General features: G+C 39.0%; 1 protein-coding gene across 2 annotated transcripts in view; it reads left to right on the top strand.

Annotated features, from left to right (window-relative positions):
- The window catches only part of LOC136863034 (inhibin beta chain), a 680816-nt gene that overhangs the window by 445376 nt on the left and 215854 nt on the right, over nucleotides 1-19586 (top strand). The window contains exon 2 of one of the 2 annotated variants that reach the window (XM_067139354.2): nucleotides 17695-17728. The exons of the other annotated variant lie outside the window; for it this stretch is intronic. Coding sequence (XP_066995455.1) covers nucleotides 17695-17728 — 34 coding nt within the window. The remainder of the gene's footprint in view (nucleotides 1-17694; nucleotides 17729-19586) is intronic. 2 annotated transcript variants of the gene reach the window in all.

Raw genomic sequence — 19586 nt, 5'->3', positions numbered from 1 at the left:
AGGAATGTGAAATAGGTTTGTACCTTTAAAGGTGGTAAGGAATGGTAAAGATCCACTATATTATAACAGAGAAGTAAAGAGACTAAGAAGGAGGTGCAGGTTGGAACAAAATAGAGTTAGAAATGGTTATGGAAGGAGAAATTGAAGGAACTTACTAGGAAATTGTATCTAGCAAAAAAGTCAGCTAAGGATAACATGATGGCAAGCATAATTGAAGGTCATACAAATTTTAGTATGTATGTATAGGTACTATAAGGCAGGAACAGGTTCAAAGGAGGACATTCCAGGAATCATTAATGAACAAGGGGAGTGTGTATGCGAGGATCTTCAAAAGGCAGAAGTATTCAGCCAAAAGTATGTAAAGATTGTTGGTTACAAGGATAATGTCCAGAAAGGGGAGGTGAGTAATACTGAAGAAGTATTAAAATTTACCTATGATAACAATGACATTTACAGTAAGATGCAAAAGTTGAAAACTTGAAAAGGAGCTGGAATTGATAAGATTTCTGGGAATATACTAAAGGCAATGGGTTGGGAAAAAGTACCATATCTGAAATACTTATTTGATTATTGTTTGGTTGAAGGAGCTATACCAAATGAATGGAGAGTTGCTATAGTAGCCTCGGTGTATAAAGGAAAGGGTGATAGACGTAAAGCTGAAAATTACAGGCCAGTCAGTTTGACATTCATTGTTTGCGAAATTAATAACTGGTTTGACAAAAAGCAGTTTGGGTTTAAGAAAGGTTATTCCACTGAAGCTCAGCTTGTAGGATTTCAGCAAGATATAGCAAATATCCTGGATTCAGGTGGCCAAATGGACTGTATTGCGATTGACCTATTTAAGGCATTTGATAGGGTAGATCATGGAAGACTTCTGGCAAAAGTGAGTGCTATTGGACTAGAAAAAAGAGTGACTGAATGGGTGGCTATATTTATAGAAAATGGAACTCAGAGAATTAGAGTAGGGAAAGCTTTATCTGCCCCCGTAATAATTAAGAGGGGAATTCCTCAAGGCTGTATTATTGGACCTTTAATTTTCTTATATATATCAATGATATGTGTAAAGAAGTGGAATCAGACATAAGGCTGTTTGCAGATAATGTTATTCTGTACAGAGTAATAAATAAGTTACAAGATTGTGAGCGGCTGCAGGGTGACCTCGATAGTGTTGTGAGATGGACGGTGGGCAATAGTATGATGATAAACGGGGTTAAAAGTCAGGTTGTGAAAATTTCACAAATAGGAAAAGTCCTCTCAGTTCTAATTACTGCGTTGATAAGGTGAAAGTTCCTTATGGGGATCATTGTAAGTACTTAGGTGTTAATATAAGAAAAACCTTCATTGGGGTAATCACATAAATATGATTGTTAATAAAGGGTACAGATCTCTGCACATGGTTATGAGGGTATTTAGGGGTTGTAGTAAGGATGTACAGGAGAGGGCATATAAGTCTCTGGTAAGACCCCAACTAGAGTATGGTTCCAGTGTATGGGACCGTCACCAGGATTACTTGATTGAAGAACTGGAAAAAATCCAAAGAGAAGCAGCTCGATGTGTTCTGGGTGATTTCCGACAAAAGAGTAGCGTTACAAAAATGTTGCAAAGTTTGGGCTGGGAAGACTTGGGAGAAAGGAGACGAGCTGCTCGATTAAATGGTATGTTCCGAGCTGTCAGCGGAGAGATGGCGTTGGAGGACATCAGTAGACGAATAGTTTGAGTGGTGTCTTTAAAAGTAGGAAAGATCACAATATGAAGATAAAGTTGGAATTTAAGAAAACAAATTGGGGCAAATATTCTTTTATAGGAAAGGGAGTTAGAGATTGGAATAACTTACCAAGGGAAATATTCAATAATTTTCCAATTTGTTTGCGATCATTTAAGAAAAGGCTAGGAAAACAACAGATAGGGAATCTGCCACCTGGGCGACTGCCCTAAATGCAGATCAGTAGTGACTGATTGAGGGTAATTTTTGATAAATTTTAAGCTAAAATTCAGTTTACTACACCTAACGGTTGGAGATATTGAACTTTTACGTTAAGGGTTGCTTTCACCCCAACCTAGTTTTAGTCTAAACGTCCTTTAAAGTATCCTGCAACACTTTTTCAGCATCAAAAGTCACTTTTACTCCCAAACTTTGGAAATAAACAGTCATGGGTGAGTTGATTTATATTACCGGTTAGAGGATCAGTTTTGATAAATTTTAAGCTAAAAATTTATTTTCTACAACTAGTGGTTGAGGAGGAGATATCGAATTTTATGTTAAGGTTGTTTTCACCCCAACCAATTTTTTAAATATAAACGTCATTTAAAGTATCCTCCGAGACTATTGAGTCCTTTTTACCTCAAAGCTTTGGAACAGTGCAGAAAAGGGCAACCTGGTGTAAGAAAGGGCAGCCGGTTAGGTTAACGCAGTGTAAGGTTAAACTTACACTCTAGCCCAGTTTTAAAGCCCTAAGGTTACCTAGACTTGCTCAAGCCGGGAAGGGAAACCTAGCGTAAGGAAGGGAAGCCGATTAGCGTAAGGTTAACCGCGCTCTCTAGCTTAGATTTAAAGCACTAAGGTTACCTACAATTGCTCGGGCTTTTCAGGCGTTTCATAAAGCCTCCGCCTTAGCATCATTTGTTAGTCTGAACATAATATCTGATCTGCCTCACTAAAGTTTAGTATGTTATCACTACCCCCGCCTAAAGTGGGTGATCCTCTAGAAAGACGCATGTGGTCCTCAGCAAGTAAACCTTGAATCAAAAGAAAGTAATCCTCGGGAGTAATGCAAGTGGTTCCTTGGTTAAAGGCAAGTGATCTTCAGTACATCTGATAAGAAGCAAGTGATCTTTAGTAGATCTGATAACCCACAGTACATCGAGTTAAAAGCAAGTGATCCTCAGCCAAAATCATGCGATCCTCGGGTCAGAAGCAAGTGATCCACAAGTAAGAGCAAGTGATCCTTATTAAATCTTGTTAGAAACACGTAACCTTCAGTGCAACGGGTTAGAAGCAAGTGATCCTTAGTAGATCAGTTCAAAATCATGTAATCCTCAAAACAAAAGCAGGTTATCGCTTTTGAAGCAGTAGTTCAGGTTGTGCACCACGTGCATAAGCTAAGATTGTTGAACCTGCACCTCAACCGTCTGCAAGCAAAGTAAATGCTAGTAAGAGAGGGCTGCCAGTACGCATTAGCAGTTGGTCTCATGCACTGAGTGGCCAAAAGTCATGGGAAGATACTGAATGTGATGTTGATAATGAGTTGCTCCTCCGCGAGCCCTCGAAACGGCGTCGGCTGGTAAAGCCTGTGCGGCTCAGTTGCCTTCTTACTCTCCTGGTAGAAATGGGTTCCTGACAACGAACATTCAACTGGGTTGTGTCCAGGCGGAGGTGGCTCAGTTCTAGTCTGGGTGGCGTTCTCATGGTTACAATTAGCCTTACATCTAATTGTTGAATTGCTCTATTGGTGGAAAAAATCTAAGTCACTCGTTGGGATCTAAGACTCTCCATCAAGAAAGCTAATTCATTTTAATGGTTAACTTTACCGATTATACTGAGTTGATTTCTGGTAACGGAATTACATTTCAAAGAAGAACATTGTGGTTTAATATGTAGAAATGATGATGAAACAGACTGGAAGAGAGAAACTAACTAGTTTTATAGAGGCACCGTAGTCTAATAAGCAGTTATAGTCAGTAGGTTCATTGCAACATTGGTATGAGGATGAAAACCACTAACCTCCGGCTAGCAATATGCGATCAAGTCTTGCCGATGATAAGAAATAACGCGAGCTTTCAACACAAAGTTAACAGATAATTTAATTTCATGTGTAAATCGAGAGTCGACAAAATATGTCACGAAACAAAGGATATCTATTCCCTTCTCATGTGCGTCAGCGTTAACCCTGGTCCACAGCATATCCAATGAGCTCTTTATAACGTAAAATACACCGATGGATGATGGTCACCTCTTATGAGTTATCTCATTTTCTCCTGCGTGTTTTACCAAGAACAGAGATAGCAGGTAGAGGTTGTCTGAAGGTTTGGGAAATTCTGCTGACAAACTATGGCTGCTGATAAATTTCGACGCACTGCACATTCCTAAGCATTGGTAAAGATGCGACGCACCCACTAATATCAATAGAAACGATATCCTTCACCATGACCATAACCCCTAACATACTACACGAGTTGGTACAATAATGTCTGGCTCCCTGACTGAATTATTGGCGTAGTGGTCTTCGGTTCAGAGGCTAAGTGTTCGATTCTTGGCCGGGTCGAAGATTTAAACATTAAATGTTTAATTCCGTTGGCTCGGGAAATGGGTGTTTGTTCTGTCTTCAACATCCCTGCAACTCACTCACCACCCACAAAACTGTCCTCCACCACAATAACACGCAGTTTCCTACACACAGCAGATGCCGCCCACCCTCGTCGGACGGTCTGCCTTAGAAGGGCAGAACCCGGTTAGAAATAGCAATAATGTTGTTAGTGAATATATTCAACCTGTAGCCAAAAAGGTGGCGTGAGAGCCGAACATCATCTCTGGTTTCTCACCTGGGTTGCCATGGTTCGAATCCCAACGAATGGATGTGGGATTAGAGTGGGTGGCGTCGGCCGTCGGAAGGGGTTCGAACACACTATCTCCCAGATGCAAGCTCACAGCTGCGCGACCCTAACAGCACGGCCAACTCGCCCGGTAATGTGTGTTTTTGCATCCATCACTACTGAAATAGGCACTCTAACGTTTACCTTCACTTTTTTAAATTGACAAAAGACAATATAATATTTCTTTAAGGCTAAGGCCTCACAGGAGCAGCTTTAAGCCTGGAAGAGTAAGAAGCGAGAGCAAGCAGGAAAGCAGTGTTGAGCTGCGCTGGTACGTTGGCCAGACATAACGCAGTATTGCAAAAGCTATTACACAGACTTGCTGACGGTGCTATCATAATTTGCGAGATTATTATTGCTAAGCGCCGCTAGGTTCAGTAGTTCAAACCCCGGTCACTCCTTGTGAGATTTTTGCTGGAGAAAGCGGAGGCGGGGCAGGATTTTTTCGGGTACTCCGGTTTTCCCTGTCATCTTTCATTCCAGCAACACTCTCCAATACCATTTCATTTCATCTGTCAGTCATTAATCTTTGCCCAGAATAGTGCGACAGGCCTCGGCAGCCGGCACAATTCCTCTCCTCGCCGCAAGATGGGGGCTTCATTCATTCCGTCCCTGGTCCGGTCAAGGACTGGAAAACAGGTTGTAGGTTTTCATTTTTATTGTTGGTAAGCGAGGTTTCTCCAGTGTAAACTGATCTGATTGACAGTCAGAAAGAGTGGACTCATGAAATTTATTTAGGAGAGGAACTCGGCGAGTTTAATAACCTGTAAAAAGAATTACAAATCTGTAATGAACGATTTTTTAATACTTGCCAATGTCTTTAGAAACATTTGGTAAAACTACATATAGAAAATTAAATGTACTGACTGACTGACTGACTGACTGACTGACTGACTGACTGATCATGGCCGAGCCAAGCCAACTGGACATAAAGAAGTGAAATTTTAGGGATACATTTATATTACAATTTAGGTGCTCACTAAGAGAGGATATTTGGATAATCCGCCCCTAATGGGGTGAAGAGGGGGTCAGTTTTTAAAATGAGTGAGTCTATATCTCAAAAACTTAACCGTTTAAAGACGTGAAAATTGGTACTTCGAATCTCCTTTAAAAATAAGGAAGCACGCGTTTCTATTTGTTTTCGGAAAATCCTCTTAATGGTTGTGAAAAAGTGAAAAGGAGGTTGAATATCTTTTATGAGGATACTTATATCTCAAAAACTGAAGATGTTACAGACATGAAAATTTGTATTTGGAATCGTCTTTAAAAGTAAAGAAACACGAACTTTTTGTTTCCGAAAAATCTACTTAAGCGGGTGGGGTGGGTGAAAAGAAGTGAAGAAAGTGTCGAATTCTTTTTATGAGGATACTTGTAATATCCAACATTGAAGATGTTACAGACATGAGAATTTGTATTTGGAATCTCCTTTAAAAATAAAGGAACGTGTATTACCTATTTTGTTTTCAGAAAATCCAATTAGGAGGTGAATGAATTGAAAAATATTTGAATTCTTTGTATGAGGATACTTATCTCAAGAACGAAGGATGTTACCGACGTGAAAATTGGTATTTGGGATCTCCTTTAAAATTCAAGAAACACGGAAAATTGTGGGGGCTGAAAATCTGTTCCTGACAACCACTCTGTGGTCTGAAACCACACTGGATTTCGTCCAACTTTCTCTCAACCACTGTTCGCACCCTGCCTTCCAAGATGCCAGTGAATACTTTGCCTGATATACTAATCAATGAGATACCGCCATAGTTGGTGCAATCCTTCCCGTTCCCTTGCTTATAGATAGGTGCAATTACTGCTTTTCTCCAAACTGAAGATACCTTACCAACACTCCATGCTAATCTTACTACACTGCAGGCTTTCGGCACAATCTGCCATTAAGACCAAGTCGTCAGCATAGGCCAGACTGCTCACTATATTTCCATCTAACTGAATCCCTCCCTTCCACTTTCTACCTTTCAGCAGATAATCCATGTAAACTACGAACAACAAATGTGAAATATTACAGCCTTGTCTAACCCCTGTAAGTAACCTGAACCAAGAACTCATTCTACCATCAATTCTCAATGAAGCCCAATTATCAACAAAAGTGTCTTCGATTGATTTTAATAATCAACCCTTAATTCCATAGTCTCCCAGTATGGCGAATATCTTTTCCCTCGGTACCCTGTCATATGCTTTCTCTAGATCTACGAAACATGAACACAACTGTCTATTCCTCTCGTAGCATTCTTCAGTTACCTAGCGCAGACTGAAAATCTGATCCTGACAGCCCCTCTGTGATCTGAAACCACGCTGGTGTTCATAAAACTTCCTCTCAACCACTAATCGCACCCTCCCTTCCAAGATGCCAGTGAATACCTTGCCCGATATACTGCACCCCATCAAAGCCTAGTCCCAACCAGCATTTATCTCACGGGTGTTACGGCTCGAATCTAACGCAAATAATAAACAAGAACAATTTTTTTGAAGATACGGAATCTCCATTTAAATATATGGGCGCCGTCTAATTAGTACTGCAGAATTGAAAGGGGCACGCAAATTATTAACCTTAATTCTCATCATTAAAATAATTTATATTAACGCAAATCACAAGGGATAATTGGGAGGCTCCCTCCAAGAAAAAGGAGACGGATATTTAAACGGTCACCAAGGGTATACTATTCTACAAGAACACGAACTTGGAACTGTTCCCTTCTAAATGCCTTTTTATTGCTATTGGCTTTACTTCGCACCGACACAGGGACAGGAAAGGGCTAGGACTGGGAAGGAAGCGGCCGTGGCCTTCATTAAGGTACAGACCCAGCATTTGCCTGGTGTGAAAGTGGGAAACCACGGAAAACCATCTTCAAGGCTGCCGACAGTGGGGCTCGAACCCAATATCTCCCGAACACTGGACACTGGCCGCACTTAAGCCACTGCAGCAATCAAGCTCGGTTTGTAAATGTTTAAGGAGCATTTTATTTAAAGATAACTGGAACATACACAAAATTTGTTAATCCTTCTTTGCCCCTTATTTGGCAAATCATTCCTGAAAGTTTACATAAATAGTTTTGACACTGTAGATCCGTATTTGCCTATCATTTTGGCAAATCATTCCTAAAATGTTACCTAAATAACTTTGACACTTCAGATCCTTACTTGCCTATTATTTTGGCAAATCATTCCTGAAATGTTACCTAAATAACTTTGACACTGTAGACGACCCATCCACTTGGATGGCTGAACCGTTGATTGCCGAGGATTGAAACCACGACCCTCGTGATTATACCACGACAACATGTAGTCGAGAACCTTACCTGTTGGAAAGGTAAACGCGACATATGTCTCGCCTTCACCTTTCCCGAGATGAGATCAACCCGGGATTTTATTCGTACAATACCATCCCGGGTTCCTACCCAAGATATGCTACTGTAAGCGGAAAAGAAACGACAAAGGGACTCTAACCTAAACGTCCAGATGTAGGAATTTGCCGTCACATTTATCATCATAAACTTAGCTTACTATTTACATCATGACATAATAACGTCATTTCTCCAGCTGACTTCCACATTCACTGTCAATATATCATCCGAAATAATCCCTAATAAAATTATTTTATTATTATTATTATTATTATTATTATTATTATTATTATTATTATTATTATTATTATTATTATTGTTGATATTGAAAATCATCATTATCGTAACACTTAATCATCATCTATTTAATATTTTAATTTCATTTTTCACAGTTATTATTATTCACAGAAATAATATCGTAAATTCTTCCTCTTGTGCTTCTTCAAATTATTATTATAATCAATTATTATCAATTGTTTTACTCGGCAGTTAACTATTATTATATTCAATGCATAACCCTTTACGGTTCCGATCCTGTTTGGCACTAAACAATCATTTAAGACACGATTTACTTGGATTATTATTATTATTATTATTATTATTATTATTATTATTATTAATTTGAAATTTTAATTTCCAATCTTTTGAATTTAGACACACATGTTAAGCCTCATATGAACAACCAAGATCCGATAACGGTATTCGAACCGCAACCTTACTTCATTTCGTACTGTTATTAATTTATAGATACACCATGTTATCCCAAGACAAATCCCAAATCCCATGGCACCTCGTAGCTGGGAATCTCCATCCACTCCCTGCGAGTGCTAAATTATTCCTTCCTTCTCATTTGAAGTCCATTTATTCCACTGGATCTCTTCAAAACGTTTAATTTTTTAATCCTCGGTGCGTGGACTCTTCTGCCACTCATAATACCAGAATCGGCATATAACATCGGCGCAGGCCTCGGGATTCATCTATTTTATCATCAACATCAGTACGACTCAATTTTATCTCATGCCGGATTTTTGTCCCGCTCGACTTCCAAAATAAAAAATGGGCTTAACCCACACTAGGCTTTCAACATAGCGTGACCATCATATCCTAGTACCTCTATCACTTCTAAACAAATTATTTTGATTATTATTGAGTCCAAAATCATTACCGGTAAATCAACCAATAAGATTAAATCACCTTTACTGCCCAAATAAAAAACGGCTTCCACGTGCCACATGTTGTCTCCATGTTTCATTTACTATGAAATTATTCCGTAACTCCAGCTTGTGCCTTATTCACAAATTTATTATTATTATTATTATTATTATTATTATTATTATTATTATTATTATTATTATTATTAAACATTCGTTTAGACATAACCCGTGTCCATTTATCACTCCGATACTTCTAATGATTATTATTATTGCTGTAAACTGGCGAAACTTCGTGGCACACATAATCATTGCTATTTACATTCAAAACAATAGGACATCATTCCAGTCCCACAATATTGAAATTCACTGGCAACCCTGTACCTCGGGATAAACTTATACAAAATTTACGAGAAACTAACCTAAGTCAGACAAACATCTCTGGAGCAATTCTAATATGAATCTCAATTTATCTTTACGTGAAACATGCTCCTATACAATCAATCATGAAGACTTCAAGCACTTGAACAAAACAAATTAACCCTAATTTACTCTACTAAAATAACCAAGAATATTATGAGTGCTTTATATAATTACATACATACTAATTTGTTCCTTTGTCTATCTATCTGAATTATACGAGCCGTGAAGCGGCTTGCGTGACACTCAAGTTACCATATTAAATTATATGATTTCTCCCGCTAACACTAACAAATCTATATAAATAATTTGGGATTGCTACTCATCTCTGCCTGTTGTTTGCAATGCCGGACGAAGAGCCTCATGGCCCTTTTCGACAAAGCCCTGCATCCTGGTAGCTTTCATGTTAGCTTGAAGTAGTAATCCAGTGTTTTTTTTTAATTTAAACATTTTTTCACTTACTAAACATTTAACATGTTGACAATTTACACTCAGGGCTATTTTACATAACAATTTCCACTTCTGGCCTTCTATCTGACCCGCTTAATTTACACATTCATTCTTCGTTCCTCCGGGCACTTCAGGAACCGGTGATATATCGCGATCACCTTATCGGCCCGGCACGCACTCGATGTCCGAACGCGCCACTTTAGTAATGTCAACATCCGCAAGACCGACCAGGTATCTCCCGTATCTGAAAGTCGACAGGCGAAACTTCAAGGTCCCGAATCGTCTTTCCTCGCTCCTAACACAACAAATTTTACTTTCACAGAGTGTGTAAGTTATACGTATTTGAACGTAGTTACTGCCCGACGAACTTTTACCAAGTGTCTTAACACGTACTAAATCACTACCCTAAAAGACCGCCGTGACCGCTCCTACAAACTCTTACAAGTGTATTTGTTACACGAACTGAAATCGTGGTCACTCGACCAAATTTTTACAAATGTATTTTATCAATTTCCTGAACTGGTATTTATGTGAGTCTCATCCCCTCTCCGAGTTCACGAGAGGTCACGTTAGAGTGAGCAGTTCCAATTTCCCCATTTGACTATATGCAGACCTGCCGGTGGCTTGAACTTGGGGTCAACTAACGTGATTATATTATTCTTGCCTCCATGTCAAATCTCAACTCATTTCGATCGCTGGTAATTATAATAATTAAGATTTTTGCTCCTGTATATTTGGCGGGCACATTCACGCCATTCATACCTTGCCTTCAACCAATCAGCGAATAGCGTCGCTAATTTCTAAGAATAATGAGAGTAAATCTACATTAATTAATAACTTTTAATATTTAGTCATGTTTCTAAAATTTTCCTGATTACGAATCTGTATTCAGTTTTCCTTTATAAATTTAATCAGCTAAGTCACTTTTTATATCGCTTCCTATAATACAATGTTGGCTTGACTGCATCTCCCCGACGAATTTTACTAATGGTTCATAGCTAAGCGGGAGTTTGAAATCTCATCTAATTCTTATTTCTACTAACTGCAAGCTTCAAACCCATCTCCAGCCTTGGATTTTCCATGACATCATTTCCAAGAATCTTGCATGACGTGCTCCCTTCCTTCAGTAGATCGACTAGCCCTGGGCAACGTATTTCCCGGTTGGGTTTCGAAATAGCCCTCCCGTTCTCTTTCCAACTTGGTAATAGTTCTGGGAATACTAATTCTGGTGGCCATTGTTTTTCCTTCTGAGACCGTAATCTTCGTGGAGACAGAAGTCTGTGTGGGTGTCGCAACACCTTACCAACTGGTCGGTAGGTCCACAATGTACAAATGTAAGATATTCTTGCTTAGCGAATATGAAATATATTCCTTAGTAAATAATTATAATTGAATGACGCAGCTGACACACCACCAGGGTACAATACCAATCAATGAGTTACCTCGATAGTTGTTGCAATCCTTCCTGTTCCCTTGCTTACATATCCCTTTGCAGTCCAATTTTCTGTCACATGTTCCAACAGTCTGGTCCAAATTAATTTTGCACATTTTTAAAATCCCAGATTAAACTCAGAACTTTTATTAGTAACTATAATTATAAAATTATGATTATTATATTACATAAACATGAGTCTAGTGAGTTACTTACAGGTTTACACAAAAGTCTTCAGTGAAGGAGTGAAGAAACATAAAAAAAATTGAAGTGGAGTGATGCAGCTAGGAGGAACCTGCGGTCCTCTAGTTTCCTGACCTGATGAATAACTTAGTCTAGGAGGCTCACTATCATGAAATGTTACCTTCCTGTAAACACTATTGTCGTTTGCATACACATTTGTATGTGCGGAAGTATTTTCAGCATCACTGTTACTCAGATGATCAACACTGACCTGAGAAGCGTCATCATTGCCGTATCCGTATCCCCTCCTCCACACCGGCCCATTACCTTCGTGCGTCTTCTTGCTTTTAGGGCAGTCACTGGAACTTCCTCTTCTGAATCTTCAGAAACAACGTATGATGGTCCGGGATCATTCCTTGCTTTTTTACGCACAGGTCCATTCGTCGAAATTTCACTTGCAATGCTGGAGTTCACTACTCCTTAATCTTCACTTGACAGTTCTCTAAACTATTCGTCTAATTCAAATAAAAATTCATCGTCACTGCTGTCTAAATAAACGTGCATACGTATATCTCCTTCATTCACATTTGTTGCTTTTATATCGCAAATGCAACTGAGACAATTCGAATTCACAGATAAATACGCCTAGTAAAACACGTGTGCACACTACTCAATGTAAGCAAAACACAGCTGACAGGCCGTGCGGGTAACCGTGACGATACACAGCTACATATATCTCGTATTTTTTCATGGATATAACAGAATGGCTTCCTTTGTGCACACGAATTTGCTCTAGAAACTTCGGGGATATCGATCGATCTCAATCAGGTCAAAGAACTTCAGTGAGTAACTTCTTAAATACAATGAAACATAATGTCGAGGTGACCTCGACGTTCGACCAGTTACAATAAACCATGATGTCGAGGTCAACTCGACGTTGGACCGGAAAAGGGTATAGGTGCAATTACTGATTTTGTCCAATCTGAAAGTACCTTACCAACACTCCATACTAATCTTACTACTTTATGAAGCCACTTCATCCCTGCCTTCCCACTATACTTCACCATTTCAGGTCTAATTTTACCTATTCTTCCTGCTTTATGACAATAGAGTTTATTTACCATCCTTTCCACTTCCTCAAGCGTAATTTCACCAACATCATTTTCCTCCTCCCCATGAGCTTGGTTGTTCGCGACACCACCAGGAAGATTTCCTTTTACGTTGAGAAGGTGTTCAAAATATTCCCTCCACCTCTCCAATGATTACCTGGATTCTATTATGAGGTCACCTGAATTACCCAGAACAGTGTTCAATTCATTTTTTTTCTCCTTTCCTAAGGTTCTTTATTACTGTCCAGAAAGGTTTCCCTGCTGCTTAACCTAGCCTTTCCAGGTTATTACCAAAATCTTCCCATGACTTCTTTTTGGATTCAACAACTATTTGTTTCGCTCTGTTTCTTTCATCTTTGTACAATTCCCTGTCTGCATTGGCCCTTGTTTTGAGCCATTGCTGATAAGCCTTCTTTTCACATTTACAAGCTGCTCTCACTTCATCATTCCACCAAGATGTCCATTTTTTCCCATCTATACACACACAGATGTTCCTAGACATTCTCTGTTTTTGCTAGTTGCTTTACGTCGCACCGACACAGATAGGTCTTATGGAGACGATGGGACAGGGAAGGGCTAGGAGTGGGAAGGAAGCGGCCGTGGCCTTAAGTTAAGGTACATCCCCAGCATTTGCCTGGTGTGAAAATGGGGAACCACGGAAAACCATTTTCAGGGCTGCCGACAGTGGGGTTCGAACATACTATCTCCCGAATACTGGATACTGGCCGCACTTAAGCGACTGCAGCTATCGAGCTCGGTAGGCATTCTCTTGCTGTTTCTACTACAGCATCCCTGCTTGTCACACATTCTCTTTCTACATTCTGAACCTGCTCAATGTCCACTGTTCGAAACGTCTCACTAATCATATCCATGTACTTCTGTCTGATTTCCTCGTCCTGGAGATTTCTTACCCTTATTCGTTTGCAGACAGATTTCACGTTCTCTATGCTAGGCCTAGAGTTACTTAGTTCACTACAGAACAGAGAGTGATCTGTGTCATCGAAAAATCCCCGGAAATTCCGTACATTCCTAATAGACTTTCAGAATTCGAAGTCGGTTAAGATATAGTATATTATGGATCGGGTACCCCTAGCCTCCCATGTGTAGCGGTGAATAGCCTTATGCTTGAAGAATGTATTCGTAACTGCTAAATTCATACTAGCATATAAGTCCAGCAAACGCTTCCCATTTCCATTAGCTTCCATATCTTCCCCACATTTACCAATCACCTTTTCGTATCCTTCAGTTCTATTTACAACTCTCGCATTGAAATCGCCCATTATCACTATCCTATCCTTGCTGTTGACCCTGACCACGATGTCACTCAATGCTTCATAAAACTTGTCAACTTCATCCTCATCTGCTCCCTCACATAGTGAATACACTGAGGCAATTCTCGTCCTAATTCCTCCAACTGACAAATCTACCCACATCATTCGCTCATTTACGTGCCTAATAGAAACTATGTTGCGTGCAATAGTATTCCTGATAAAGAGCCCTACCGCACATTCTGCCCTTCCCTTTCTAACACCCGTCAAGTACACTTTATAACCTCCTATCTCTTCCTCGTTATCTCCCATTACCCTTGTTGTTACCTTGGTGTAAGAAAATATCAACACTAGTTTTATTGCATTTGAAATAGTATTTTATAATAGTATTTTATTGATTAGCTGAAAGAAGAACACATTCGTATAAAGCAAGAAAATATATATATTAGATCATTAAAGAAGCATAGTTTCGTATAAAGGTGGAAAATGGTTATATTAAATCATTCATGGATGGAACTTCGTATAAAGTAAGGAAACTAAACATTAAACCATTAATAGAGAAAACTAAATTCGTAAGAAAAAAGATTATATCACTACAGAAATTACTTCATTTTTGATTAACTGAAAGAAATGTATATTCATATAAAGGTAAAAATACATAATGATATTCAGAACAATGGGCAATAATAAACAACCTCAGTCAGGTAATATTCCTGGCCTTTTTGTGAGATTCATCCCACAGTACCAGTCGTTTAAAAACTGATGGAATCAATTCATCTGTTCCAAAAGACATCGTGAGCTCGGGACAACACGCATAAAACCGAGCAGCAGGATACAAACCGATCTGACGAGACGGCGTTGGGCAGTAAGCGTGTGAGCAATAGAGCTGGTTTCTCTCTGTGTCTGGCCATGGCTTGATTCTACGCGCTCAACTGCTCAGGACGGCCTGTTAATGCTTGCAGCTTCAAAACGCTTTCTTTGTGGCCTTACTCTTAGTGTAAGGCAATCTGCATGTTTTTTCTAAGCTACTTTGCTGTAATGTTTAGCATAAAGTAAATTTTTCGTGTACACAGGCTTTTTCGTATAATTTCGTAAATCCGTGTTTTTCTATTCAAGATAGTCTCGTTACCGTCCACCTGGAATTACCGAGCCCCTACTGTATGTTAGTTCATTCTTGTCGATAACAGTGTGTTACTATTACGACTGTAGTACCTACGGCCTTGCCACTCTTACGTCTGTGTTGCTAATGTGAGCCTTTTTCGTACATGCCATGCTTCACTATGTCTACCGTTACCTTCTTCTACTGTAGCCTTATGTCTTATTGAGGTGTATTCTACCGGCATCGTCTTAACACGCGGTAACGTAATCTGCTGCAATTTATTAGCACCATCATAGTAAAATATTGGATCTAGTTTTGGCGGAATCCTCTTAGATACGTTCGACATCTGTGAATTGTGTATAATTTGATAACTCATCGGGTACTCATGAAAGCGACCGTCAGCCAGGCTTCAGTTTGATAGCCGAATGTCTGTCACCTGTAACCTTGTTTATGTTTCTCAGATTTGTCGATGTGTATGTTTGATGTTTATACACAAAACCCGTTTGTCACACTTCGTCCTCTCGTGTTAACCACAATACGAGGGTACTGCTGACTCATCCTCAAGAGCTTTACCTGGTTATTGTCTTACGCATAGTATTCTGTAGTTACCTACTGTGACATATGTTGCCACTTGTGAGGTACATTTCACCTTGTTTCCTCCTAAACCACGCATATTTTACTATTTTTCTGTCTTTCAGCTCTTAATGACCTGGGGTATCGTGTGTTCGCGACTGCTTGTTTATACCCTACCCATCCTTCACCCGGGAGCGTATCATTAATTTTCACAATGCCCATACATGGACAGAAGAAAACTCTCATGCCACTCGCTGAGGTCATTTCCAGCACAGGTTTTATATAAATCCTTGGGCCGTGATTTTGTGAGATCACCTTCTTGGACTATTGGAGCTGCCTGCAATTCATTCACGATGGGGCACATGTCCAAATAATTTCGGAGACATGTCCAAGAGTTAAAAGATTAATACTGTAATTCGGTCTTGTTGACAGTTCACTATTTTCTTCAGTGTATTCTGGCAGAGTAAGTGTTACAAATTTTGAGTATGACGGTTAACTTCTATTTTAATAACAGTAATAACAAACTAATAATAATTTTGTTTACGTTCCATTGGGGACGCGAGGTATCAGAATTTTGCCCGAAGGTATACTTTAACTTGCCAGTTAATCTACCGAGAGGAAGCAGACGCGTCTGAGCACCTTGAAATACCACCGGACTGAGCCACGATCGAGCCTGCTAAGTTGGGACCAGGAAACCGGTGATTTAACCGTCTGAAGCACTCAGACTGGCAACTATTATTTTTATATGATTAATAAGCACTGCGAAAGCAGCAGTAAGTCTTAATGCTTTGTTTTACCATTACACATGTGCTTTTCGTTTGAAAGCACGAAATGATGTAATTTTTTTAAGTCTCGTTAACTATGTTAACGGTTTTCGGAGACCCAGAGGTGCCGGAATTTTGTCTCGCTAAAAGTGATTTTACATGACAGTAAATCTACCGACACTAGGCTACGTATTTGAGCACCTTCAAATACGACCGTTCTGAGCCAGGATCGAACCTGCAAAGTTGGAGTCAGAAGGCCAGCACCTCAACCGTCTGAGCAACTCAGCCCGGCAGGAAGCACGAATGTTAGGTGCGTTTAATTTATTTTGTTTTAAAAAATGCCCATTATTCGTTTGAAACAAAACGTTCGAAGTGCTTAGAAAATGCAATTCCGATACTGTTATTTGGACATCATGTCGCATGCAGTCTTTCGTTGACGTAAGGAACTTTCTTTACGTACACGTCTCCTTCTACGTTTACGCAATGCAAAACGGGGATCGTACTATATTTCACGTCACCGACAGAGGTTTTCATGTCATTTCCACACTCACTAGAGCATGGGGCTCATAACCACACACGTCCCAATCCCCTAAAGGATGTAACAGCAAAACTACCCGCATTAACACCGACCATCCGATACATCTCCAGTGCCCGAAACCGATGATCAAGGGTTTCTGAAGTCCCTAAGACGGAAGCAATACTAAAAAACACAAAACCAGTCTGCCGAGAATGTTACGTAAGATAGCATACCCTAGCAGCAGTAGCCTTCAGTTGTTATCGTAGTTCAGTTGCTCTTAAACATAAAACGAGCTTGGCAAGAATGTTACGTAACATCTCATGGTACTGTAGCAGTAGCCTTCAGCTGTTATCGTAGTTCATTTGCTCTTAAACATAAACAGAAACCACTTTGGCAAGAATAGAGCGTAACTTGCATGTTATCGAAGGAAAGCTATTCATTCACAAGAACATGGTATATTACCTATTGTAAAAACATTGTAAAAACATTAAATTCTTTGCTCACGAAAGTGACTTCCGAGGATTACTAAAAGTTTGATATATAGTGGTTCGTCGCATCGTTCCCTATTGCTACAAGAAATATCTGCACGTATAACCGTAACACCCTGTATAATTTTCTTATTTGATTCCCTCAAAGTAGACTTACATAATTTCTTAGAACTCTGCATAACTCTTACTGTATATTTTAATTGTTAATATTTGTAAATACGCCATATAAATTTACAGTATGTTAAATAACTTATATTCTAACTAATTTCTATAATAAGAATATTTTTGTTCCAGAATTTGGTCGCAGGACAGCAATCAGAAAACACGTGTAAGCAATTTAGTGAATAATATGGACCCATACCACGGCCAGACAACCAACATCGACAAGGGTACCTACGGAGTAAGGAAAAGTTGAAATGAACCCGTGAAACCTTCTAAATTTCTTGAGAATTTGAAGAAGATGCACTCCGACAATAAAGAAAAATACCTTAAGTTCAAGCACTTCCAGAAAAATATCAAACACCGAATACGTTTGCTAATTCTTGACAATAATGTAACGACGATTCGAATTCAATATCATGCCTGCTAAATTTGGTAAGAATCACAAAATTGAGAACTATCTGAAGGATCAGTAAGAGACTTTCTGCATATCATTTCCCAGTCACCTGACAAAGTCAGTCAAGATTCGGTACTGGGATAATTCTATTCAGAAACAAGTGATAAAGGATGAAAACCTTAACTATGCATTGTTCAATGTGTACAAGAAAATTAAATTTAGTTTAACTTACAATTAGATAAGTCAAATTACTCGTCGTCTTCTGATTACGTTCAATTCATCAATGATGAAGAATTGATTCAGAGTTGCATTGTACAAGGCAAAATCGGTAAGATAAGGGGGTATTGTATCCAAAGACAGGTCCGAACCTCCACATAGGTGTGCCTGAGCAAGTGATAGGAAACGTGAAGTCAATATTTTGGGTGTCTGAGAATTTCTTCTTAGAGAAAAGCGTCAAAAATCAAGCTTGCGAAACTGAGAAGTCACCGTTGTCATACGGTTTTCATCGGCATGTCATTACTTGTTAGATGACAGCTGCATTCGTACGTTTATAGTGTATCTTACAATGCTCAGGAATCATCCGATCACTAAAATCTACTCCACTTCACCAACTATTAAACACTGTCATTGCAGTCATAAATGGAAACTGATTTCTAACCGTTTAGACACTCTTAACTGATAATGATGAAGATTCTGAATGCTTTCTGTTACAAACAGAAATTACGTGATATATACAGCAGAGGAGATGTTTCCGAGATCGTTCTATTTACCATGCAATGAGTTGTCGAAGTCTTCTAAGGCTCCATTGGTGCTTTCTCTACTGCCCCCTTTCCCGAGCTCAGCGGCAGACACGAGGATCCCGTGGGGTGGACTGTTTGTGTGGCCAGAATATAAACTAAGGGCATGAGGGTAGGACGATAATTACGACTCAAATAACACTCCACAGACATGGAAATTACATTTATTATAAAAAATCAACGATGTGGTATAAAACAAAATTATCATTCAAATAATTAACAGGAAATGTGAATTTTTGATTATTAGTGAGATAGCATCAACTCGTAGATCATAATGTGGTTGAGCTGTTAATTGAAACTCTTTTACATTCACTTCATATCTTAAACTGTTCATCTGCATGTCCTTTACTGTCCATGTTCATTATTGATGAAGCTCGCATTAAGTAAAACATAACTCGCTGCAACTGCATTTAACATCCACAAAAGTAATTATTCAATTCAACGTATTATCTTGACTGTGGTAACAAAATAAAAAGTGCTCGTAGAAGAAAGTACTCTACAAGAAATATAAATCTTACTTCTTTGAATGACGTCCTCATTTCTTACAGTCTCATTTACCTTAATTGAAATATCATTGCTCGAGCACTAATGTAGAGTCATTAGAGTTACAAAATTATTTAAATCTTCAATAGTCGTCTCCTTCACAACAAACACTGGAAACATGAAATCTTACTTCCATAAAAGATAGAAATTTAAATCTGGTTTTTACACAAACTAGTTGAAGTTTCAATATCAAATTGTGTTGGGTTCTCATAATTTTAAAAATATATTACGATCTAGAAGATCACTAATAATCCTAACACTTAATCTTTCAAATATTTACAACCTTTCTA

This window comes from Anabrus simplex, chromosome 2 (genome assembly GCF_040414725.1).
Source record: "Anabrus simplex isolate iqAnaSimp1 chromosome 2, ASM4041472v1, whole genome shotgun sequence".
In the NCBI taxonomy this organism is placed as follows: Eukaryota; Metazoa; Arthropoda; class Insecta; order Orthoptera; family Tettigoniidae; genus Anabrus; species Anabrus simplex.
The sequence above is the reverse complement of the archived record's forward strand: the minus strand, read 5'-3'. Positions and strand labels throughout refer to the sequence as shown.